This window comes from Acomys minous (genome assembly GCF_964271855.1).
Source record: "Acomys minous genome assembly, chromosome: 19".
Classification (NCBI taxonomy): domain Eukaryota; kingdom Metazoa; phylum Chordata; class Mammalia; order Rodentia; family Muridae; genus Acomys; species Acomys minous.
This window is the reverse complement of record NC_140499.1, coordinates 12,600,934-12,628,176: the sequence shown is the minus strand read 5'-3', so window position 1 is coordinate 12,628,176 and position 27,243 is coordinate 12,600,934. Positions and strand designations below refer to the sequence as shown.

The 27,243-nt window shown below is 45.4% G+C and overlaps 1 protein-coding gene across 2 annotated transcripts in view; it reads right to left on the bottom strand.

The window, feature by feature from the left end:
• Window positions 1-27,243, bottom strand: part of USP13 (ubiquitin specific peptidase 13) — a 109,727-nt gene that overhangs the window by 19,057 nt on the left and 63,427 nt on the right. For both annotated transcript variants that reach the window (XM_084769110.1, XM_084769109.1), the window contains exons 11-19: window positions 18,418-18,543; window positions 17,312-17,465; window positions 14,280-14,454; window positions 7,830-7,918; window positions 5,467-5,589; window positions 4,639-4,665; window positions 3,741-3,884; window positions 1,945-2,102; window positions 446-599 (exon numbers count right to left, since the gene is read on the bottom strand). In XM_084769110.1, coding sequence (XP_084625236.1) covers window positions 446-599; window positions 1,945-2,102; window positions 3,741-3,884; window positions 4,639-4,665; window positions 5,467-5,589; window positions 7,830-7,918; window positions 14,280-14,454; window positions 17,312-17,465; window positions 18,418-18,543 — 1,150 coding nt within the window. The remainder of the gene's footprint in view (window positions 1-445; window positions 600-1,944; window positions 2,103-3,740; window positions 3,885-4,638; window positions 4,666-5,466; window positions 5,590-7,829; window positions 7,919-14,279; window positions 14,455-17,311; window positions 17,466-18,417; window positions 18,544-27,243) is intronic.

Here is a 27,243-nt window from a genome sequence, read left to right as displayed (position 1 = left end):
ATCTGAGATTGGCTTTTCTATATTCAAAGCATTCCTCTATGAATATAAATGCTTCTTTTGGCCAAAGCTGCCATGCTGCATGAAGAAATGGTAATCCTCACTGAAGAGGATTGAGCATGTAGCTCTGTGGTAGAGTGCTTGTCTAGTTAGGCAATGCCCTGGTTCAATACCCAGCACACATAGAAGGAATATACAAGGTCTAAACTGGTACTTCACACACACACACACACACACACAAACACACACACACTCCTGTGGCGTGACTCTACATTATCTAGATTTTTATCAATGCATGGCACCAAAGTGGCAAGATGCTCCATTTCTGAGAAGACAGCTCTGTGCTAAAGCTGGATGATGTCAGGGGTTTTGGTACATGGAAGGAGGAAAAGGTGTGACCGGAAATACACGCACGGCTGCTGAGATGGTATCTAGGGCAAGGACTTACTTCCAGACCCATCCTTGACTCTGGGCCCTTCAGGCTTGGCCTCAGACATGATGTTTGCATTGGCATTGTTTTCCATCTCAATCACGAAGTCACTGTCCTCTTCAAACTCGGGGTGGCTGAAGATCCAGTCCAGTGCTCTTTCCAAGTTATGATTCTGAAGAGAGGAAATACACAACACACTCAGCTTGCCGGCTTCATCGTGCCCTGAACACTTGTGCCAGATGTCAAGCAGCTAGGCCGGAGGCCTGAATGCATGGGTCCTAAGCACCTCTGAGTGAGAAGTGTGGACTCTGCCACTCTCCCTGCCATACCCTACCACTGCAGTCACCAGAACATGGGTCAGAGCAGCACATCAGCGCTGCCGTTTCCATTTGTCTTAGCTCAGCCCTGCTGCACACTGGTGCCAAGAATGAAGATGCAAAAACGCTCAAGAGAAGGGCAGCATTAACACACAGTCTTTTCTGCAGCCACAGCAAATGTATACACCTGCATCTCCTGCAAATGATTCTGTAAGTGGAAGGTGCCAATGTGCACACTGGGTTAGTGCCCCCTTGCCTGAAACGCTGGGAGAATGCCAGAACAGATAAAGGCCTCGCTTAATGGTTGTTTTAATGGAATTCCAAATGGTTCAAACAAAGCCATCATAAAGTTATTTCCACCTTCCACTGTTTGTGACAGCACTGACAAGCTAAAGAATCTGTTTGGATACAGAAACTTCAGTGAAGCAAGCAGGCCTCAAGAAAGCACCCAAGTGAGAAACACTGTGGTTGAAATAGTTTGAGAATTTTAAAGGGAAATTTTCCACGACCCAGTCAAGGCTCACTATGACCTTAGCAATAGGCCCTGGCAGGCACCTGGTCAAGACAGGAAAAGGGCCTAAGTGTGGAAAGGCTCTCTGGAGGAATTCTGATGTGGCAAGACAGGGTTGATTTTACCAAAAGTACGTCCCTGACTATTAAACCCCCCAACACACACACATACCCCACTGTTTCATAGTTCCTCCTGACAAGTCAAGATGTTCATAACTACAAGAAAACCCTCCTCTCTGCAGGGGGAACTGGCAGCAGAGAACTCCAAGGACTTCCTATGAGAAGTCTCAGGACATATTTCTCCAAGTTCTTGATACCAACAAAAGCATGACTTCATCTTAAGAACTTTCCTACCACACCAGAACCTTAGCACCTCGTGGCTCTGAAGCTGGCGAACTCCAAGCAGGCCTGTGAGCCCCAGGGCTAAGGAACATTCCAGATCTTAGTCATCTTGCCCCAGCTCCACATCCCCTTGTGCCTAAGCTCACCACACTGAGCCCCTCATTCACTCTGCTCAGTTTTGTGTATACTACGCACAAATAAATCCTCATGAGGAGAAATGGGACACAGTCAGACAAAGATGGCTTAGAATGGTCAAAAGACACTAGGAGGTCTCTGGTGCTGAGGACCACGCTGAAAGCCACCTCCAACAAGACCAGTGTTCCCAAACTCACAGTCACGGGTGCTCACCGTGGCTCGTAGAGCCTGCACTGCCTGATTGCGCTGGAATCCCATAGAGGTGATAATTGATACGATTTCCTCAGGAGGTTGGTTGTCCAATCCAGTAGCACCAAATACAGAGGCCCCAGCTCCTCCATACCCAGGTGTGGTCAGTGGTTCAGCAAAATCTGAGGAAAATTATTGTACTAAAATTTTTCTGGGTTTTGTCTGGAAAACAGATGTTTTAGGAGAAATGTAGAAAATACCTACAAAATCATGTAATCAAGGGATCCTAGAACTGGTATAAGACTAGACATAAACATCAAATTAACAGAATTGGGAGGTCAGAGAGCCATAGATCAGGTGGTTTCCAAGCAGATTTTTCAGCAGGGAAAGACAGCCTTTTCAACAAACGTTGCTAGGACAAATATCTATCTGCACACAAAAACAAAAAGATAGACTCCCCTCCTCACACCGCACACAAAATCAAATCAAGATGGATCACAGTCTTAAACACAGGAACTAAAAGTATTAGTTTAATAATTAATTTTAATTTTGAAAATCAAAAGAAAACACAGGACTCAGTCTTTGTGGCATTGGATTAAGCACTAATTTCTTGTATATATCACAAAAAGTATAATTCATAAAAAAATTTTAAAGTGTCTATTTAGAAGATGTCATTAAATAAATAAAGACATGGCAAAACAGAAAAATATCTCTGCAAATCATGTACTTGAGAAAAAAAACCTGTATTTTGAATTTAAAAAGAATTCTTAGAATTCAATAATAAAAGGCAAAAAAAAAAAGTCATTATATGCTCAGCACCATTATTCCTCAGAGAAACTCCCCTGAAAGCCACAGTGGCACTCCATGGTACACCCAGGAGCTACTACTACAAAATTGCTAGCAGTGAGAACTCAGAGAAACCAGATCCCTCATTCGGCGTCGGTGAGAGTATAAAATGGTTCAGCCACTGTGTAAAACTGTTCAACCGTTTTTAAAAAGTTAGACAGAGAACTATATCAATTCTGCTCAGGAGAAACAAAAATATGAGTCCACAAACACGAAAAAAAATGTATGTTTAAACAAAATTTAAAACTGCCAGAAAGTAGAAACCCAGCTGTCTATAATCCTATGATGAAAGGGCAAATAAACCATGGTGTGGCCATACAGTGGGATGCTGCAAGGCCATATTACACAGTACATGATGGAAGCACTGTGGGTGCTACAGCAGCATAAAACCCCTAAGTACATTATGATAAGTGATAGAAACCAGACCTGACACAAAAGGCCTCATCTTGTACAATTCCACTTATATGAACTGTCAAAAACAGGCAAGTTCTTAAGAATTCCAGTATATGCAGAAAGTACTGAGCAGTAGGCACTGGAGAGGCCCAGAGCATGGGGAGACAGGTCCTGTCCATAGCATTTCTTCTGGGTGTACAGAATATTCTGGAGTTAGATAGTTCGCCCAATTGTGACGTGACTAAAGCCCACATGACTGCGCACTTCAGATGGGTGAATATGTGAACGGCATCTTCAGAAAGCAGATAAAGAAGCAGCTAAGGAAAGGGCTTGAAATAGACACCGCATCTTTGTAATGACCTTTCAGTCAACAACCTGCATACGCCTTAAAGGAAGAAATTATCCCAAGAAAACTGCTGCCTAACAGAAGACTTAAGACATGACTTTGCCCAAACTGCAGCATGTCACCATCTGAAAAGTCATCTTCAGGGACACAGCACTGGGGACACATCTTCAGGGACACAGCACTGGGGACACATCTTTAGGGACACAGTGCCACAGCGCTCCGCATGAGCACTTACCGGGTTCCTCCATGTGCACAATAATCCAGTTGAAGGCCACCTCAGCCCCAGCGTTCCCGGTGAAGTACACGGCCTTCCGGCAGGCCTCCAAGGGAAAGCCCATCTCAGCCAGCTGCATGACCGAGGACTCGTCGATGTCTGAGGCTGCAGAGCACAGCGAGACATCCCACCGTGAGAAACAGAACTTTCCACTTCCCGCCTTTGTTACTCTTCAACTCCCTTATCGGCAGGCTGCCTAAAGACAGGTCCATTGTGTTGGGTCCTTGTTTGACTTCTTTTTATGCCATCTAACTATTGAGCTACTCATAAAAAGAAACAGTATTAATACTTCAACCTACAAATGAGGTGACTGAGGCATATAGAGTAGGAAGTAAATTGCCCCATGCCACACAGGTCCTAAGAAGCAAAGCCAAGGTTCCCAGACAGGGCTGCTAGCTCTCAAGCCTACACTCACCTTTCTGAGCCAGAAGGGCCATCTAAGCATCACATCACTGGTCTACATTTGATACTTACTCAACTTACAAGTCCTCCCACCCAGGAATGACTGTCTATATCCACCACAGAAGAATACTTCTTTGCTGTACTGCCATATACAAACTTGTCACACTAGGGGGCTGGACAGATGGCCCAGCAGTTAAGAGCACTCACTGCTCTCCCAGGGACCCTGGTTCTGTTCCCGGCATACCCAAGGTGGCTCACAATACCTTATAACTCTAATTCCAAGGAATCTGTCACCCTCTCCTGACGTCTGTGGACATCAGTTATTTTATTCACCTCGTATGCAGACACACATGCAGGCAAGACACTCATATGTATAAAATTAAAACAAACAAATCTTTACAACACGCCACACTAGCAACAAATATAAGACACCAGAAACATTTTTAAAGATACCTACGGTCTATCAACTGGTTCATCAAGCGATCTGGAAATGAAGGGACAGGTCACAAATGAGAGCGAGCCATGGCTAATGATTTTAGGAAAAATAAAAGAAACTGTTAGAAGTCCAGGATATTCCCAGACCCTCTCAACCCTGGTTAGGCCACACACACACACACACACACACACACACACACACACACACACACACACACACACCCCACCTGCAAAACATAGTTCATTACAATAAAGAGAGGAAACAGCAGGCTTTGGGCACCTAGATGCAAATAAAAACAGGAAGTTCTCACATCACAGGGAGCTAGATAATTCTGATCCCTGCGCTTATTTCTAAGAACACTGTCTGATGCAAATCAAGGGTCCTAGTCTGAGCATTCTTGACAGGAGCAAGTATGAAAACCATCCTGGCCTTCTCTGCTGCTCACTGTGGCCTGTAAGCCCTTTCAGGAGCCACCTGCCAACAGGACCCACACTGATGACTCCTAGTGTACGTGCCCTAAGGGTAGAGTCACAGCCATGCTTCCTGCTTATGTGTCTAGGTCAACGACCTCCCAAGGAGCAGATCAGTGGTGGACACAGTGACCGCTCCTGGTGGAGGGTGGAGGGTGTTGTCCTCCCAATAGGACAACAGTTTCTCTTGTTGTGGGGACACCGAGCCATAAAGTCATTTTTGTTGCTACTTCATAACTATAATTTTGCTGTTGTTACGAAGCATAATGTAAATATTTGATATGCAGGATGTCTGATGTTCAGCCCTGTGGAAGGGCTACTCGGCCCCCAAAAGGTTCGTGACCCACAGGTTGAAAAGCATTGCAGCAGGAGATGCTACCTTTTGAGTCATCAGGAATGACTATGGGGGGACTGATGTCTGGAAGTTCCTCTTCTCCTGGCTGTAAGCCCCTGGCTCTGAGGTGACTGATGTCTAGTAGGTCTGGCATATCAATAGAAACATCTGCAAAACAAAAGATTATATTCACTGGACTCGCCAGAGGCCACAATCAGATCATTATAAATCTGCTTGCTTTCACTGCATGCATTTACCTAGGAGGCTAAGGGACACTCAGCACAGCAGATTTGTCAAGGCACATGAGGGGTTAATGGAGGGCACAGGGGTAGGGCAGCAGCAGGTTGGGTAAGGCAGAGGTCAGAGGTCACCACTGGACTAGCAGCCCAGGCTATGGGTGGCCCAGGCTATGAGTGGCTTTTAAAACGTGGACAAGATTTATTTTTAAAACTTGGACTTCTGGGTTTCGAATACCACAAAGCTGAAGCACATTCTCCTGTGTTAGGTGTCTGAGCTTCTCTTTAGCTTCTATTCTGAACAATGGTGGCCCCCGTGGCCATTTCACACTGGCCCCGCTGCTGTACTGCCCCAAACATGAACATCATGCTCATGGGAGAGGATGTCTTTCTAACCATGCTATTAAGCACAGTGGAGCCCGCCATGAGAGTGGCATGTGATTCCATTCTCCTTTACCCAGCAGCTCTTCTGTCCCGGACACTGCTTCCCTGTCCTTGATGACATCTGAGTTTGAAAACTCCTAGCTTAGACTTTTTCTCAAATCATCACAGGTACAATGATGATCCTAAATTATAAATCTCAATAATATATAAAGCTCAAAAGAACTTAACTGAATCCTAAGTGTCTACCCTTGGGTGCTCTGGGAGAAAAAAAAGACCTTCCTTGGCTCAGTTGCTACTGCATCCAACTACTCAAATGCAAGACTTATAAGCCTAGTAGCATCTGAGATTTAGTGCTGCGCCTATGCAAATAGGAATAGTAGTGAGTCCAACTATGACTGCCCAATTTTGTCCTTCAGACATGGAAATAACTGCCTCCAAATGACGTCAATATGTAAATCCTATTTAAGACAACAAGGCCAGCCTCATCTACACAATGAGTAAAAGGCTAGCCTCATCTACACAGTGAGTAAAAGGCTAGCCTCATCTACACAATGTTCACGGCCATCCTGAGCTACGTGAGATCCTGTCTCAAAAAACAAACTAGGCAAATATATATAAATGAAACAACAACGCAAGAACAAAAGCTAAGGTTGACAAGTTAAAATTTAAGGACCAGTAAAACTAAACACAATGTCAGGTTCACAGGACTGGCACAGCTGCTCCTCAAGAGAAAAATCCAGGCCCTACCTTGAGACTCCTTTAAACTCGGTCAATAAAGCCCAACTTCAGTTTTGTTCCTCCACAAAAATTCAAAAGGACAAAAAAAATAAAAGAAAAAAGGAAAAGAAAGAAAGAAAACTGTCCAAAGCCTGCATCAAGTACCTCATCCCTCCCAGAAGGCAGTAAGAACAGAGCAGTCAGCGCCCTGCCCTCGCACCCCCTCTGCTCCTTAAACTCTTCCAGCAAGAAAACCAAGGGTCTCCTGGGCATCGGGGACAGCCCAGCACAAAGGAAGAGCAAACCGGCACTGTGTCCCCATCAGCACCAGGTGTCCTAGGAAATCACCCTGCCTGGTTTTCCTTCTTTCTTCCTGTCCCCTTCCACCAGTGTTTAGATGACTCTGAAGACTTCCACTGCTTTGTCGCGTTAAGAGCTCAAACATAAATCTGTAAGAGAATGGCACAGTTTGGGGTCCTTGCTACAGAAGCTATACGGGGTAAATTATACATCCTTTCACGACCCCGGACACCACTCAAGACCGGTCAGATGTAACCCTGGTAGTGGAGGGAATGGCTTTTATGCCTTGTCTGAAAAATAAGCGTTCCACAACGACCTTGTGTATCGGAGAGCAGAAAGCCCCATGAAGCCCAAGCCACACCCTTCTTTCAACTGTCCAGAGCAAATGTTTCCATGTGACTGCGAGGACAAATCGTATGACTTCAACGACTGCCATGAGCAAACATACAGCACCTGCTGTATCTCAGAGGCAGGGAGAGGTTGCTAAGAGGACGTTGTACCTCCAGATGCCAATTAGCATCTGCGTTTTCCAAAGATCTCGGGTGACGAGTAGGCATGCGCTGGGACGTGCTGTGCTGAGGACGGTACCTTCCCTCTTAGAACCTGGTCCTTGCAGAGCTCAGGAGTGAAGAGGTGGTTAGCGTGGGGCACGGCTTATTGTCAGTGTTTGGGATGGACGTGATGGGGGCAGATGTTCCCACAGCCTCTTTCGCATGCTTGTTAAGTGAGGTCATTCTAGGGTTGAAGCAGAAGCATGCAAAGGGTACCTACCAAATTTTCTGGGGACCCAGTCAAGACCAAAAGTGAACTTCTTTATCTGCACTACCAAGTATTCAGGGAATGAGGCAAAGCGAGATGTTCTGGGAAACACAAGGGGAGGAGATCAATCAAACAAGGCGGAAAGAAAGGCGGATGCAGTCCATGGCGCTCAGGCAGCTTTGTCCAGGGAGCCTGGCGACGCCAGTGGCTGTGCTGCAAAGAGGAACTGGCCAACAGTCAAGTGCACAGCTACCCGCACACTCACTCCATCCTCCCGGCCTCTCCACAAAAGAAACGGCTGTCTCTAGGACGCGGTGAGCAGGGGGTGTAGCTGTTTCGCAGTGGCTGCCTTGCTGCAACACTCTGAAAAGTGCTTTTTAACCCATTTGGCTTCCCAGCATTCTTGGGTGCTCTCAGTGAAGCATGGGCCGTGTCGGTGACATTCCTCACGTGGTGCAGAGATACCTCACTTCACTCCTACTAGGAATCACTGCCTCACAGCGCTGTGCTGGGGCCAGGAAGGCTAACCGGAACCTAGGCTGAGACTGGCCGTTACAGAGCCTCTTTACACCCCTGGATCCCTGGGAGCATACGTCCTACAGCTAGCTCTGTTGCTGGGTAATTACCTAAGCTATCTAAATCTAAGCCTTACTGTTGAAAAGATTTTTAGCTTATGTGTATGAGTGTGTGCCTGCATGTGTGTATATGCACCACGTTTATGCCTGGTGTCTGCAGAGGCAAAAAAAAAAAGGGGGGGTCATATCCCCTGGAACTGGAGGTGAGGTGGTTATGAGGCACCATATGAAGCCTGGGAACTGGACCCTAGTCCTTTGTAAGAGCAGCCAAGTGTTCTTAACCACTGAGTCCAGCTCCTGAACGTCACATTTTTAAATTAGCAGTTAATGCTGAGTTCACAGTGTTCTGGGTATGGGTTTATCACTTTTATGCAGAGACTGACCATCCAATTTGTATATCACATTCATGCCTTTCGGTGCTGGAATCCAGCTCAAATCAGTCACCAGTCATCAGCTTTCCAGCGACTGGTCTAGTTGGCTGTCTATGTAAACAGCAATGAGCCACATCATTTCTCAGCCTTTTGGCTAAAATCAAGGGTAGAAAACGAGCCATAGATGATACAGTAGGTCCCATTTTAAAATAAAAGGTTCTAAGCCTTCCACCTCCTCCAAACCCCACTTTTTGTATTAGAGCCATTGCCTTCTGTTTGGTACACATCTTTCCCAGAATGCTCAGAGCATATGTGGATGTATTGCTGCCCTCTAGTGCAGAATAGGAGACACAGCACAGGGCTGACCGTGGGCAAAAAGTAGGAAGGTGCAGCTTTAAGTCTTCAATAGGATGCTTAATCACTCCAAACCTGGGTGAATCATTGGCCCTTCTGAGGCTTTTTTTACACCTAGAAATGAACTTACTCCTGTATCTGCTGCCAGGGCTGTGCAGTGCTCATACTAGTGAAAAACCTCTTGACATACTAGACAGTATTGTACTAAGGGCCTGGGGTGACTTCTGCCAGCCCTAAGGTCCTGGGCACTGAACTAGTCTGTCACTGGCCTGTATTTCGGCCCAGGCAAGTTACATAGTCTGCTGTGCCTCCAGGTCTCCTTCACAGGGACAGTAGATGGGAACAGGCCAAAGTGCAAGGCAGCTATGACAGAGTCTGGCCCGGTTCCCTGAAGAAACTTGGTCCCCTCCTGTTAGGCTTCTCCAGTTGTCCAGGAAGCCTCAATAAATATCATTCTCACTTAAACAAGGCCAAGACCTCCAGTTTACCAAAACCCAACAAAATTCACCCACTATTATGGCATTTTCAACTAATGAAAAAAAAAGTTATCTTTTAACTGCGGTGGGGAGAGAGAGTGTGTATGTGTGTGTGCATGTGGGGGCAGGGCAGACCTGTTGGTGTATGTGTAGGCCAAAGGTCAACATCTGTGCCTCCCACTCTCACTGTCCTCCTTATTTTCATGAGACAGTCTCTATTGGACCTGGCGGGTGGGTGAGACTGGCTGGCCAGTACGACTCTGGAATCCGCCTGTGCCAACTTCCCCAGCGCTGTGTTTACAGGCATGCACCACCATGCTCTGCTTTTTGCACCAGTGCTACAAGATCAAAGGTAAGCAGGCTCTCATTCTCAAACAGACTTTTACTGAATGACCATGTCCCCTGCCCCGGACCTTCTCTTCTCACATTAATATAGAATCTGGGGGAAATACCATTAAATCAACGATATGCAAATGGTGGCTTAGGTGTCATGACTCTATGCTAAATAGCTGTGTGAAAATCTGGCTGTGAAAACGGGGTCCCGGCAATGGATCAATTTGAGACTGGGACAGAGGATGAAGGGACAATTTAAGAGGTGACTTCTATTATGGGTAACTACCAACTTAAGAGCACAAGGCAGCAGTGTAGATGGTTCCCACATTTCAAAGACAAGTGTCTTCAAAAAGCCAGGTCTTAAACCCAGCCATGCTTACAGTAACTGCTCCACATGTATCTCAGGTTCATCTCAAGAGCACTAAGAATTTGCACTCATTAACAGCAGTTCGAGGACATCAAGTTAACAGTTAAATCCAACAAAGCCTTAAACTGTGCTTTGCAAAAGAATAATGAATAAATACAAACAAATTGATTTTGCACACTTTTACTCCCAAACTGAATCTGTCTAATTTTTCTTAAATTTTTAATAAAGGCTATCAGAATACAAGTCCAAAAAAATCTGCATGGACACGTAATTTACCTTTTAAAAAAGTTGTGTGGGAATTAAATTAGTCAGTTCTCAGAATAGGTCTTGGCACCACTATTGGCTTAGCAGCTATCTGACGTCTATTAGCATCCACTAACTACAGTTCACACTAGCCTGCTATGAAGACATTTTATTTAAAGAAAATGAAAGCTGAAATAACTAAAACAGTCTACTCCAGAGTGGTGTTGAAAACCTGCTAAGCAGAAAGGAGTATTAGTCCCTTTCTACTAAATGTGCTAAAATATGATTAGTCAACTACACGCAGAACGCGCACACACACACACACGTACACACTCACAATGACAATAATGACACCATTCATCCTAAAACGACTGACAGGTACCATACAAAGCATTTACTCTATTAAGCTCCCTTTGACTTCAAGTTCTATAAATAAAATCCTTCTGTTATCCCTGCCTTACAGATAGGGAACAGGGCGCTGGGAGGAGAGTAAGTCAGCCAAGGTCACATTCTAGCTAACCCAGAGTCTTCTCTGGACCCACACTATGGTCCTCTCTCCCAGATGACAAAGTGCAAGTGGAAATCTCTCCTCGGCCACATGGGACAGGAGCTGGCTCTTGAGCAGCTCTCCTCCTAGAATAAGCAATACTTATTTGCTTGGTGAGTGAAGGTTCTAAATAATAATAGGCCTCCTAGACACACGTCGGTCAGGGTCATTCAAAGCAGTGCTTCTCAACCCTCCCAATGCTGTGGCCCTTTAATACAATCCCTCCTGCTGTGACAACACCCCCTCCCCTCCCCCCACCCGATCAAAAGTTTATCTCATTGCTACTTCATAACTCTAACTTGGCTGCCATTTTGAATAGAAATAGAAATATCCGATATGCTGTATATCTGATATGCGGCCCTGTAAAAGGGCCTTTCTCCCCCCAAAAGGCATGACCCACAGGCTGAGAAGCACTGATTTAAAGAACCATTATGTCTGGTTTATCCCGAGCTATAGGCCCACCGAGATCAACCCACTCTTTGTTTTTAATAGAGATACGCTACGTGGTCCATGCTGCTCCTGAACTCCCTCTGTTGTCTAGGCTGGCCATGAGCTCACCGTCCTCCTGCCTCAGCTTTCCAAGTTCTGGGATGGCAGGTATGTACTACCCCGCCTGACAAGCAAGGATACACACCTCTTGCCTTTTTCTGGATTTGGGGAGTTGTGGGTCTGACTAAAGGAAAGTTCAAGACATAGTAAAATGTCGGTAGACACACAGCCTACATTGCTAAAAAAAAATAAATTAAAAATAAAGAATTTTCAGAAGTTCCCTAGCTGGTTTTGCCACATGCCCCAGCTAGCATCTGAAACACTATAAATTATAATAAGGACCACTAACTATGACTACATATGGACATGATGAGGAGCACGGGTAAGCCTGGGTTTACATGTGCCATCCCTGAGCGTGCTCAGACCAGCTTTATCTCCCAAGCAAGCCACGTACTGGACAAGTGCTTCCCCATCTGTAAAGTGGGAGACCAACGGAACCTACCCTGCACTACTAAGAGCTTACTAAGTGTGATCACTGGTGGGTGGGAGGTTGGGCTGCGGCAAGACCCTGTCTCAAAACACAACAAAAATAATAATGAAACAAAACAGCTGGTGGCAAGTTCATCACAAGCTCCTAGAGGTGTTTTAGCAGTTCTAGCCTGTCTCTTCTTTCCCACAAGGTCTGTTTCTTCAAATAATAATGATTGTGGTACAACAATAATTCTTTTCAGGCACAGAAAAAAAAAAGCATAAGCTGGCTGAGAAGATGGAGTTAGGGACCCGAGTTCAGATACACAAAAACCACGTAAAGCCAAGCAGTGGTGTACCTCACCCATCCCAGTGCTTCTACGGTGAAGTGAAAGGAGCGGGCAGAGGAACCGCCGCAGCTTAGAGGCCTGGCCGCCATATGGCTGGTGTATGCAGTGACAATAAAAAGAGAGGCCAGGTGCTGAACAAAGTAGAAGTGGGGGAGGGTTATCCTCTGGCTTCCACATGCACACTGAGGTAAGTGTGTGCCTGTGTGCACTGCACCCATACACACATACACTGCCTGCGTGCACACACACACGCACACACACATGCACACACACATACACACCACACACACACACACACACACACACACACACACACACACACATGCACATACTTCACATACATACCTCAGCAGCCCCTGCAACAACACTTACCTAAGGACAGACAGCTGACAGCTGGATGAATCATCCTCTGTGTGTGCATCTTCTCAAACTTATTTTAATAAAAATGGTCCCTTTAATTTTGCTCTCAATTGTTATTTTGGTTACTTTGGTTTTGCTTTGAGGTGTGGGTGTCAGGTTTTGGAATTGTTGTTTTGATTTTTGTAGTGCTGGGAATCAAACCTAGGGCTTCATACACATTAAGCAGGAGCTCTTCCACCGAGATGCATTTCTAACCTGTAGGGTTTTTTTTTAAGATGTATTTATTTATTATTATGTATACAGTGCTCTGCCTGGTATACATCTGCAGGTCAGAAGAGTACATCAGATCACATTATAAATGGTTGTGAGCCATCATGTGGTTGCTAGGATGTGAACTCAGGATCTCTGGAAGAGCACCCAGTGCTCTGAACTGCTGAGCCGTCTTTCCAGCCCCAACCTGTGGTTTTTGAAATAGCCGTTTTGTTTTCCCATTTCTGACATGTGTCATCTAGTCTGAAGCAAAGCAGGACCCTGAGGGTCCTGCAGACAGCAACTGACAACAGGCTTGGGGGTGGGGGGTACCCAGAAAACCCAGCAGCCATAGCCCTCCACCCTTCACTCTGTCAATTGAGAGCTTGGTCTCACCCTTGAAGAAAAAGGCCAAAGAACATTTCAAAGTGGTGCATTTCCAGAAACAAGCACCCCAAAACTAGGAATTAGCTTCCTGATACAGCATTCACTGAGCATCTATAGAATCCTGGGTCGGGCGTGCACCAGAAGAGAAAGTAGACATCCCAGTGCAGAGGTAAACAGAGGGAAAACTGAACGGACACAGCTTTCAGGAGCCCTTTCTTCTGTGTCTCTGTATACGCTCTTTCCCAGACTCAAGTGGCAAAAGAGGTGTGCAGCAAGGACTGGCTGTGTTATATCAATTAAGGTATCAAGTGGAGAAAAAAAAAATATGCATGTACCTGACAGCCAGGCTCACAATAGGAACTCCTGACATGGTTGTAAGCAGCTCACCAAGCAAATGCTCCTCCTGCCTACCTGGCATGCCCAAGACTTCCCCGGGAAGGCACACAAGCAACCAAGGCCTAAGCTGAAACCTAACTATAAGATTACAAGATACTGCAGTGGTGTTTACATAGTGAAGGTTGCCAAAAGGAGGTTCATGGTTTCCTTATCGGTTGTCATTCTTGCCCTTGGGAGTAAAGGTGTTTCCCAAACTTACTCTCTTAGCAAGAAAAAAAAAAAAGGAAATCAAATTTCAACTACAAAATAAGCTACAATTTTGCTTTCAAAAAAATTTTTTTAATTAAAAAAAAATTTTTTTAAATCCTAGAACATACCCAAGTCACAAGTCATGGGACTCATTGGTCAGCTCATCAAGTAAAGTGAATGACAGCCACAGGGCTGCATCACAGCCCAGCCCACCCTCACGAACAAGCACTCACAGACTCTCAGAACACCCGTCCCCTCCCCTGCCTCAGCCCCACCTCCCCAGGCCTCTCGCAGCCTGCCTTACTCACTTGACCCCTGCAGACTTTGCCTGCAAGGCACTGCTCCAGAAATCATCCACGTTGTCTGGTTCTGCAAAGGCCTGAAGGCAGGCACTGAATGGGATCCTGGCTCGAACCAACTCCGGAAGAGGTCTTCTGTTAGCTTCCGCCTCCCTTCTCATTAACTCATAGGCGATCAGCTCATCTGAGGAAGAGCGAGGAAGAAAGGAACCTTCTGGTCACTCTTTTCCTCTGCAAATGAGTCGCACCCTCTGGGGCAGTATGCTTCCCTGTAGGTCAGGGTCACTGCCTTGTCTGTCCGTTCCAGAGAAGCCTGCCCAAAGACCCTTCCCAAGACTGACAGGCTTTGTGGAGCCAGAAACACTTTTTACTTCCTTTTTTTTTTTTTAATTCTTGTTTATTTTTGCTATTTCGCTTTGAGACCAACGTGAGGGTACTGAGTTCAGAGCAGATCGTGACCAGGACACGAGAGGCAAGAGAAGCTGCTGCTCCACCCTGCAGTGAGCCAAGTCCCTGATCTTCTATAGATGTCACACTAGAGAGTTCTGCAGCTGCCAGGGAGCCAAAGGCTCTCCTCTCCTAAGGCCCTTCACTCCAGGCTGAAGAATGTAAGGCTAAAGGTCAAAACTAACCAATCACTGACAGGCCTAGACCTAAAGCCCTGGTTAACAAACACAGATGAGGCCCAAAGGGGCTGTAAACTTGATTCAAGAGGTCAGATTTGGGGAATGATCAGGCAGAGGGAAGGGTGGGAGTTGGAGGGAGAGGGAGAAAGCCCCTGCTGCCAACTTCAAACTGTCCCCAAAATGACATGACAAAGGGAAGGAGGTACAAACGAGAAGGACTGTCACTGAGCCCCCAGACAATGACCAGATACGGTGTCATGTGGGTCCTTCAAGCACCCGAGATGGAGGTTGTGAGCACCACAATGGTGTGAGGTCAAGGGGAGCGTGTCTAGGCCTGCCCTTGTCTACCATCGCTGTCCTAGAAATACAACCAGCACCGAGGAAACAGTACGTCCTTGAGGATTTACCTCAGCCTCTAATCCACTGCCTTGGAGGTGTCTCGAGGCAAGTCTAATTATAAAGTGAGCAAAGAAATACCAAGGGAAAGGAAGTATGTGTGCTGAGAACCTCTTAGGAGCCAGAGAGCTGCTCCCATTTTGACACTAACTACATAGAGTTTTAAACGCCCTCTCTGTCCATGGTTTACAGTGTACTACCTCTATTTAGCATACAAAGGATAAGCATTACTGGAAATCCAGAAACTAAATTAGGAATCTCTTTTCTTAAAAAGAGAACCACCCATATAGTACAGTGAATTAGAGACCACAGAACTGTTGAAGTTATTACAACCCAAATGGCTTCATTCTGTCAAGCCCTAACAACTAGATTAAAAAAAAAAAACAAGTGTTAATGGATGGGTCTTATGCTTATAATGGATGATAAGACCTAGCACAAGAAGATCCAAACCACAGCCTTGTGTGGAAGATGCTTCTGTAGTGACAGCTGCTCAGCCTGTAACCCAGGACAACAGTGTCACCAACTCATGCCACTCTCCTCATTTTGCGTTTGAAAAGGTCTTACTGCCTCCCCATCCATGACATACATCCATGATTTCCTATAGCATGGGTGTTCCATTTGCAATGAGACACTTAAGCCAACATTGTTTACAGACCACTCAGAACATGGAAGGCTGACATGGGCAAGGAAACGTGACAGGGACTGCTGATGGCTCCTATTGATTGTCAGCTTGACAGGCTCTCCTGTCAGCTAGGATGTAAGCCAACAGGCACAGCTGCCCCAATTATCTAGATTAGCTTAGCCCTGACAACACCTGTGAGGGATTAGCTCACTTAGGTTAGTTGAAGTGGGAAAAGCCACCCTAAAAATTAGCAGCACCATTGGTGGCCAAGAGCACATTGGAAAAGAAAGCATCCATCTCCCTCTGCATCCTCCTGGAAGAGGCAATGCAACCGGCCTCTGTCAATGGGACTTTCGTTTCATAATGGACAATATGCTGAAACTTTGACCCAAAATAAGCCCGCACTTCCTTCCTTCCTTCTTTCCTTCCTTTCCTTCTTTCAGCTTCTTTTGCCAAGCATTTTATGGCAACAAGAGAAAAACTAAGACAGCCCTCATTCTCAGAAAGCAACAAAGCACACACTTCACAGCCTTACGTGACTTGTATAATGAGCAAATCTAAATGTAGCCGAAAGCTGTATGCACTTATAGAAAAACGAGAATAATTTCATCTAAAAATCAACAGAATCATCACTTTCCAGTACCATAACAAATTAAGCTCCCCCAAAAGAGCAATAGGCACTCTGAGAGCGTTGACCTTTACAAAGATGGCAAGTACCCAAAAATGAGCAATCCAACAGCCATTTTGCCTTTTCCTTTCTAAGACACTAACTCTAAGGAAAATCACTCATCCATTCCATCAGAGCAGAATGAGGGCACCAGGAGCCACGCCCTGAACAAGCTACATGGAGGAGCCACGCCCTGGACAAGCTACATGGAAGAGCCATGGCCTGAAAGGGCTACATGGAGGAGCCACGCCCTGAACAGGCTACAGGGAGAAGCCATGCCCTGAAAAGGCTACATGGCAGCTCCTCTCCTCCATTTCAACGTCCAGACATTCTTCTCCTCCAGACAAGTGACCTCGTAGGAGGCCTGCCTTAAAGACCCAGACGCAAAGCTTGGCTGCTTCCTAAGATCTCTGATTGCACATCTACCAACCGTCAAGCTTTATACCACAGCATATTACCAACGGCATGCAAGAATCTCCGGTCCACGTCACCACAAACAGCCTCCTATAACTGTGCTGACTCCAGCCTAACCATAAGCCACATTTTCTGGGCCCCAAAGCAGCTCCTGTCTATGGCACCTCCACAAGGCCTGACATGATATATTTAGCCTCCTCCACAGAAAGCCACACGAGGAGCAGGACAAGATGGGAAGGGCTGTGCAACCCAAGTGCAGCCCATCTCAGTGACTGGGGTCTCCCTCAATGACTCTCTTCCCTTTGGGTACGGTTACCTTTGTTGGTTGCTGCCTCCATGGCCACTGGTAACTGCATCAGGTAGTCCACTCTCTCTGTGTAGCGGACCTTTCTGGTCTGGCAGCACTGAATTCGCTCCTCCACCAAAAAACGGAAAACATCACTTGGGTTTTCTGAGCCAATGTGATTCCTCTGAAAGTCAGATAATAGCAGATTAGAGGATGCAGAGAAGTGAAGCCATGAAAGAAAAAACAGCACAACTCTGATTCTGGCATTGAGATCTAGTTTTAGTGAGCTTATTTTTTTCTAGACATCAGAGTCAACCAAACCAAGACACTGAGATTTATATACTGTCCCAAAATGAGGGGTTGGGTAAATAAATGTCAGTCCCCTTGTAAAGTAATATTACAAAGCATTAAAATCATAGAAGATTGACATGGGTGTAATTAGAAGGAAGGAAATGAAGTTAACAAAATAAAAAGATTTAAAAATACTGTCCTGGGAAAATCGAGACATGTGTGATGCAATTTCAAATGCAACATAAAATATATGTAAATAAAAAAAGCATGCTCTATTAGGATGTGCAAGTATATGGTCACACCTTTCCAACAGGCTAAGGGAAAACACAACTCACAGAGAATTTACATGCAACTGGGAAACGACTGAAGGGTCAGCTGCCAGAACTGCAGCAGTTGCTTATATGGCCATTCTGATTTTGTCCCCTGGGTTTTCTCCCACACAGAACACTTTCATAATGGCGGGGAGGAGAGGTGCTGTTTTGTTTTGTTGTTTGTTTGTTTTAAAGTGAGTGAAAGATTTCACTCAGGAATTCTCCACGGCTTCCATATGTTTCAGCGTTGCTGCATTGGAAGCAGTGCTTGAATATCAAGTACCTGGAGGCGTTCTCTGGGGTCCGTATCCAGAGACCAAACACATCCATAACACGCACAGCATGAAAGACATACAAAGCCAGCAGCATCTGGAACCCGAGTGTGAGAGGCAGCCATACCAAGTGTGCATAGCAGAGACAGCCACCAGGAGGCCAGCAAGTGACTGGGGTGAAGAGAAGGGGGCATTTGCTCAAGCCCTCACCAGAGCAGCAGGGTGCGTTCGGACCACCCTGCAGGATGCTCTCAAGACTCACCTCTACAAGATTGACCAAGTGCAAGAAAAACTCCTGGGCATCTTGCTGTCTGTTGGAGGAGAATTCTGGGTGGCTCTTGCTGACGAAGGCCTTGAACATTCGTGGAGAGATCCCATTCTGCTGGGGCTACAGTATAAAGACAAAATCATCCAACATCCATGAAAACCTGCTACTATCATTCTGCTAAAGGGACATAGCAATAAAACGACTCCTGGTGACATAATGCTATCCTCATAGATCAGAGCATCCCTCTGAGCACATCAAAGAAGCTTCTTCTTGCAGTACATGGTAATTACCATGGGGACACACAACTGGACAGTGGCAGAGAGAGAGAGAGAGAGAGAGAGAGACTTTACAGGGCATCCAGCCCTAAATGGTAAGTCTTAATCAAACTCTTCCCTTCGTGCCGCCGGGATCTATGCATAAGAGGAGGCTGGAGGATTGTAAGAGCCAGTCAGAATTCTGAACTACTCCAGGGAAGCAGCATCTTCCAGACACAACAGGACTGAAGTATATATGAACTCACAGAGACGTGACAGACCGCACAGGGCATGCGCAGATCCCAGCACTGAGAAGGAGGGGTGGACACATGACCCAACCTCTAACACAGAAGCTGTCTGCCATGATACTTGCTGATAAGTGGAAAATCAGTTGTCCAGCAACACTCCAGGGCAGGCCCTACGGCCACGAGTAGTCAGCAACACATGACAAAGGCCATGTCTTGTTTTGTTTCGGAATTTTGCCTTACTGGATTTTTTTTTGTTTGCTTGGCTTTTGGTTTTGGTTTTGGTTTGTTTTTAGAAAAAAAATAAGAAAGAACCTGAAGTTGGGTAAGTAGGGAAGATCTGAGAGAGTTAAAGGAGGGCAAGGAACATGATCAAAATACATTGCAGGGATAAGTAAATTAATAAAAACACTAAATTTTTTTTAAAAAATCAGTAGATAGCCTCCCCCATATACATTCAAAGCCTGAATTACAAGTTGGTCAGGTCTTACTGTGAATGCCAACGCTAAATAAGGAGAAGGAGAACCCTGACAGGAGCCAGGATGGAGCAGAAAGCAGTTGTGCACATCTGTACAGATTACACATCTGTAAGCCCAGCACTCAGGAGGTAGCGGCAAGCTCAGAAGCCCAATGTCACCCTTAGCTGCACAGCAAGTTCAAGGTTACCCTGGCATCCAGGAGACTGTCTAAATATACACACACACATACACATACATATATGTGTATGGATGTATACAGGGAGGCTGTCTAACAATACACACACACACACACACACACACACACGTATGCATGCATATATGTATGTGTATGGATGTATACAGAGAGGGACACATAGATATCAAAACCTTATACAGAGTTGATAGGACTCTTCATATGAACTTGGAGCTAAGGACAGTGGGTGGCCAAGGTGCCACTTTGCAAACAGGTATGAGGCCCACTGTCTTGGTTATAAGCTGCCTCTTGACCACTCACTTTGTAAAATGGTGGTCCAGAAGTCTCCAAAATAGCACAACCACCCAGGGGGCCTGTGGTATGACGAGGGTACTGTACTTACTTCTGCCATGAGCAAGTGAAATTCATAGTAACTAAACTCAGAGAGAAGACTCCCAGGAGCGTGTGCAGGACTCCAAAACAGCATACAGGTGCACAGCCAAGCAGTGTCCACTGGCTCCCGAGAGCCTGATGGCTTAATTAGTGAGCAGGAAGTGCACTATCTGGAGGCTCCCAGCACGTCAGAGCAACTATTGAAGATATTTCCGACCACATACACACACACACACACACACACACACACACACACACACACACACACACACATCTCAACCTGTTCCCAACACACAAGATTACAAGAAAGTTGCAGCTCAGTTTTAGCATAGTACAGTATTTGGAGAAAGAACTGTTAGCATTGCTCTGAGTAACTGACACAATAGGAACAATTCAGTGTTCGGAGTGAAGGCAGCACAGATCAGTGTCACACATGGCCAGTTCTCCCAGCAGCCTCGTCCCCCAGCGGCCACACTTCAAGCCTAACTGTGACCGTGAAAATGCTAGACAGTCTTTCCTCCTGCTGTTTACTATCATCTGATTTAAAACAACCAGAGTGAAATTATGCATCAACAGAACGTGGTGGAGAAAAACAACCTTGAAAGAGACTATGTTGATCGTTTGATTCATTTTGTGTGCAATGAAATGTGCTTTTTCAGCCGGGTGTGGTGGTGCAGGCCTGTAACCCCAGCACTCTGGGAGCAGAGGCAAGTGGATCTCTCTGAGTTTGAGGCCAACCTGGTTTACAAAGTGAGTGCAGGACACACAAAGAAACCCTGTTTCAAAAAAGGAAGAAAGGAAAGAAAGAAGGAAGGAAGGAAGGATGAAAGAATGAAAGAAAGAAAAGTGCTTTTCCTGGGGATTAAAAAGAATGTTACACATGCCCAACAGGGGTAAATACAAACTAAAAAAAGCAAAGCTCCATGCTTAAAGTCAAAATCCTACCACTTCTTTGTAGCAGGACGCTGGTTACCTCAGATGATGCTAAAACCCGCAATGGATGGTGTCAAAATTATTTAATTTGGGAATTAGATAAACTATCCAGGAGACAGCTTCTCAGAATACACAACTACTTCAAACATGCTCTCTGCCAGAGAAAAAGCTTGAAGAGTTTTCCACCTTTAAATTCTTTGAAATTTATCATGCAGGAGAATCTGGGTTTGATCCTCAGCATAAATTAGATAGACAGACAGACAGACAGACAGATAGATAGATATCAAGGACAACTTTTTAAGGACATGGTAGACCCCAATTTAATTTTAGGCAGGAGAGGTGACTCAGCAGTTAAGAGTGCTTACTCTGCCCAGGTTCAGTCCCCAGCACCCACATACTGGCCAGTCACAACCACCTAATTCCAGCTCCAGGCAACTTCATGTACTTTTCTGGCCTCCACTGGCACTTGCACACATATCACATGTATGCATGCGCACGCGCGCGCACGCACACACACACACACACACACAAAATCTTCTCATAAAGAAATTCAAATCCTGAATGTGCTGGTTGGTCTTGTCAATGTGACAGAAACTTAGACGTATCTGAGAAGCGTACACCACAATTAAGAAAACACCTCTATAAAAATGGCCTACAGGCAAGCCTGCAGGCAAAGCACCTAAGGGTGGACCCAGCCCATTTTGGATGGTGCAACCCCTGGGCAGGTGGTTCCAGTGTGTAGAAGAAAGTAGGCTGAGCATGTCATGACCAGCAAGCCAGTAAACAGTGTGCCTCCATGGTCTCTGGTTCAGTTCCGGACTCCAGGTTCCCTCCCTGCCTAAGTTCCTGTCCTGACTTCCCTTGGTGATGGACGGCTACCAGGAAGTGTAAGAATAGAATAAACCCTTTCCTCCCCAAGTTTCTTTGGTCATGGAGTTTAATTTATCACATCACTAGAAAGCTGCTGAGAATTATTTTTTAATAGATGAAATGGTTTGTTATCTAAGATGTTACTAAAGATCTAGGATTTCCCTTGGTCTCTAGCGGATGATTTAATATCAGGATGCATATCTTTCAGAAATGAGCCAAGACATAGGGCAAAGGGCAGAGGTAAGAAGTGAAAAGCCCACACTATTGAGCTAGCTGGTAATTTGCAAACTTGAACAGCTCCATCCAAGCAGATGTTGGAGCAAGATCCGGAAACTGTCCACAGCAGCTGCACTGGCCCCAGATGGCCTGGGGTACGCCGAAGTTCACGTCAGCTACCTTTGCAGGAGCTTGCTGCAGGATTTCTGCTTCCACACAGGAAGAGCCTGGCCTTCAACAAGCATGATGTGATATGAACTATTAGCAGAAAGAAGTTCCCTCCCCTGTCAACAGAAGTAGAAGATTCCACTGTGGAATATTAGTCTATTTGAAAATCTTAAAAAATAAAATAAAATAAAAAGTGCTTTAATTCAACCTCTATCCTGAATGTCACAGGAGCCAAGGTTGGACCAAAATCCTACACCCACCCCTACCCTGCAGACAAGACCTTTTTTCCACTGACACAAAGCACACTGTAGCTACTCCGTGAGGGTTTTTTTTGTTCGTTTGTTTGTTTTTAACTTTTTTTTTTTAAGGTAGAGATTCATTTTGCCCAAGTTGGCCTTCAGCTCACTATGTACCTTGAATTTCTTTCTTCTTTCTTTTTTTCCTTGTTTTTTTTTTCAAGACAGGGTTTCTATTATAGTCCTGGCTGTCCTGGACTCGCTTTGTAGACCAGGCTGGCCTCAAACTCACAGAGATCTGTCTGCCTCTGCCTCCCCAAGAGCTGGAAATACAGGTGTGTGCCACTGTGCCCAATTTAAATTTCTAATCCTCCTGCCTCCACCTCCTTTGTTGTCAGAACACAGTCCAGTAATGGAGTCATGTGAGGAGAATTCTGAGTGCTTGTGCAAAAACTCCAAGAAAAAAAACAACAACCAAAAAACAAAAACAAAAACAAAAAACACAGAAGTCTTGTGAATGCCTCAAAACACAGAATTGTTCTTTGAATGTGGCTTCCTGCTCCTCCCAGTGTAGTGGATAGAGTTTCCCTCAGATTACTCATTATTGCTTGCTGTTGCTATTCAATTAAATGTGTAAACTATACTTAATATGCCTCTGTGGAAAAAGCGTGTTTTGCTACATGTGTCTTATCCTTGTAATTATATATAGATTAAACTCATGAGAACTTTACTCGTGATTTTTCTTAATGCTCAGAATATAAATTGTCTGATGCTATGAATAGACTTGGCCATCGCATGAGACTTTAGTTTGCCTTATTTAGCGGATCCATTTCCCCAGGTCCCATAACCTCTGGAGCTAGGACACTTTGCAATGGGATCACAATCCTGCACCATGCCACACTCAGTCTACCCACGGCTGGGAATGGAACCCAGGCCTTCAAGCATGTGAGGCCAGCACTCTACCAATTAAATATGCCAAGTCCCTTGGTATTCTTTCTTCAAGACGGTTAGGTCCTTCCTAGTTCTGTGTGCCAGGGATGGGTTTTCTAAGTCAGCTAGAACAAAGGTCACAAACCCAAATGCCAGGAGCATTAAACAGGTCACAAGTCACAGGGATTGGAGTCAGCTGGGAATCACACCCTTGCATGTACAGGACTGCCACTGAGGGGCTAGGGTGTGGATATTAGGCAGGAACCAAGAAAACACACTAAGTAGCCACATATGGCCCAAGGGAGGCCAGTCATTCCCACCTGCCTTTCTGTCTGAACACAGCAACTGGTTCTGATGCTGAGGACAGCAGGCAGGCAGGTGTTTGTAGGATGCATTGGCATAGCCCTATCTAATGGGAACAGTGAAAGTCATAGAGCCAGCAAAGCTGTTTGACAAAGCTCCAGCAAAGGTGAGCAGAGTGATGCAATCGCTGTGGTATGGTCCCCCCACTTTTTGGCTTTGACCTCTACGTGCCCCATGCTTGGAGGACTTTTATTATTTGTACAACTTGGAGATATTGGATTGATGGACATTTCCTTATGAATCATTTATGCCCTCTACCAGGAGTACTGCTTCTAAGCTTCCCCAGGAAAGTCCTAAGCATACTGGCCCTCCCACTTTTAGGAGAGATATCCTTATCTGGCCTTACCTGAAGGCCTTCCTTATGCCCTAGAGGTTGTGACTGAAGTAAATATGGCAAAGACCTCCTTATGAGGCTCTGACTCAAGGATACTCTCAGCACATCTGCCTGTGCACTTACAAGATAATTAGAACAAAGTAAACTTAAAAAGGTAAACAATATTCGGCTAGAGAAGTTGGCAGCAGATCAAAGTAAAAGCCTCTTCCATCTACCGGCGGGCAAAGAATGGTGTGGGTAAATGTAAAAGAATTAAGACTCCCTTTCTTAGAAAAATTAGCTCAGTTAAGGCCACTATGATGTCATACGAGCAAGGAGAAAAAAATACCAACATTAGATATATAAATAAATTCTACAAATATATAAAATAGAAGCATTATATTATGGCAGAAATTAAATAATAACTGCAGCAACTTTGTTCTGAAGAAGACTTTTCTTGGGCCTAGTGACAATTGGCCCTCTGATTATTAAAAGTTGGCAATACACTTCCTGGGAGATGACAATCTGCCCAGGCTGGCTTGGAGGTTTTCTTTCTGTCTTGCGAACCACAAGAGCTACCAGGCTGAGAACAGGCTGTCATGCTTTGGCAAAATATGCCCTTAAAACTATAACATTGGAGCCTCATCTTCAGCCTTCTGGCCCAATGTCTCTGCCAGATTTACTCACAAGGCAGGAACTATTGAGGACTTGCTTACTCTGTATTGGCAAAGATAAGCCGTCGACTCTGTCTGCATCTAAGCTGCCCATTTTTAGGCAGAATTCTGTTTGTGACTGTTCAGGCAGTAAGCTGTCTCAGTCATTTTGTTCCTTTTGGAAGCCGCTAACCTGCACTGCTGGTTCCCTCAGGAATTTGAGTCTTATTCCTTCTCAAGTCTCTGAGGGGTGTTGAAGGCCAGATAGTTTAGTTTTACAATCAAGTTTAGTTGGTTAAGGGATAAAATCTTTTAGATCAAGATAAAGGAGCTAAGTTAATAGAGATGAGATATGATAGATATTGAATTTCATTCAGAAATTTAGACCCAACAAGACAGGAAAGATGTTTACTTCAAGTTTGACAAATACAAATAGGCAAATCACTATGAACGTAACATTTATAGAACTCATGATTGTCACATGGTTCTCCCTGAGTGTATAGTTTGTTTTATGCATGTGTGTAATAAAGTAAATGTATATGGAAAAAAAACTACATGACTTAAAAATTGGGTTATGGGCTTGATTTTAAAAAAAAAGTTAGTAAAAGAAAACTCTGTTCTGTTATGGTTTATCAATGATGACTAAACTTATGACCAAGGAAAGGTTAAAACACGTGTCCAGGGACAAACATGAACTGATCTATGTTTCGGAACAACATGCATATATCCCTGTCAATTGAAATCTGTATAAAACAAAAACAAAAAATAAAACAACAACAACAAAACACTCTGATTACCCATCAGTGAGGATGTAAATCCCTCTCGATGCCCATGCCGGACTCATTCCTCCTCAACACTCTTGCACCCACCCTTTTCCAGGCCCTGATCTCTCACAGGGCTGGACCCCGGCAATGAGTAAGTATCGTGCCCTGACCATCAGGAGCTACCTTTTCATCAGTGGCCAAGGGCATCATGGCAGGAACCAAATTCAGTTTTATTTCCGGACACTTCTAACCTGAAGAGTTTACACTTCTTCGAATAAAGCACCAAAATGGTCATAAAATGCACAAAGGTTTTCCCATCCTGCCATCTGAAGGCTGTGGTTCCATGATCTGCATCCAGTCACGCAGCCCTACAGGACCAGATTCCTGGTCTCCACCAGACAAGACAGAAGCTGCTCCCCCAAAGAAAAGCTGCCCAAGGCCCAGCACAGTGCAAACAATGTCACAGAATAATGAGATGAAACATAATGCCTTTTAATCAACCACCACTCCTTCAAAGTCTCATGGAAACTAGAAAAAGAAGCCTGGCTGACCAGCCCCCTAAGCCGAACACATCTTCCAGTGAAGACCCACCCACATCCCACCCCCACCCCTTTCAGGTGGATTTGTAGCCATTATCTTGCACACCTGGGTGACAAGGCAACCTGAGAAGGTGTGTTCTCCCTACCCCCACCCCTTGACTCTCCTGGACTCTCTAAGCAAAGCATCTGTTTCCCTCCCTCTTTCCCCTCCTCCACCCCCCCCCCCCCGCCACCTCCAGCATACTTCCCTCCCCATCCAGATCCCAACGTGGACCTTTCCCCTTCACAGCCTACTTCCCCCTTTTGCCTGCTTCCACCAGCAGCAGCCCCTACATGACCATGAATGAGCTCGCTTTTCACCCCCTGCTGACCAAACCCGGGAGCACAGAGGTCAAAAACTTAAGACCCAGCATGGCACAGGCCTAAGCCCTGAGTGAACATGTGAACCCAGGATACTCTGAAGAGACAGCAGGGGTTAGGGAATTGGATCTGGATTGCACTCACGGGGTTTGTGGCCATAAGTGTAAAGCATGTTGAACACAGCCACATAGACTACGCACTGCATATTGCCAAGGGCACCAAGCAAAGGGAGCAGGTTGTGAGCAGTGCCCTCTGGAGCTGTGTAACAGTGAAGCAGCCAGTGTGCACATGGAGATCCACGGAGCCCATCTTTCAGCTAGTCTATCAACTATAGGTAACCAACGGGCTTTGCCTAGTTGAGCATGCTGGGAGCCACTCAGTAACCTTCAAACAGCTCTTAATCCTCAGCTCTGGGGAGAGCCTTAGAAGCCCATGTGCTCTGCTTTAGCAAAAGAGAACCTGCGGTAAGCATTCTGGAAGCTGACGCAGGGGGATCAACAGTTTAAGGCCAGCCTGGAAATCCGTCATAGAACTATTAACATTTTCTCCCAGGCGCTGGAGAGATGGCTCAGAGGTTAAGAGCACTGCCTGCTCTTCCAAAGGTCCTGAGTTCAATTCCCAGCAACCACATGGTGGCTCACAACCATCTATAATGAGATCTAGGGTCCTCTTCTGGCCTGCAGGCAGTCATGCAGGCAGAACACTGTAAATATAATAAATAAATAAATAAATCTCTAAAATCTCTAAATCTCTAAAAAAAAAACTCTCTCATGAGAATCAAACATGCAGGAAGCTCAGGAAACTTACAAGGCTCAGGAAGGCTCAAGACTTACAAGACCCTCCCTAAGGCTCTATAAGCAATGAGCAACTCTGAGCAAGAGGAAACTCTTCGGCAGATCTGTCTGCAGAGTGGACAGAGAGTTATAGGAGTT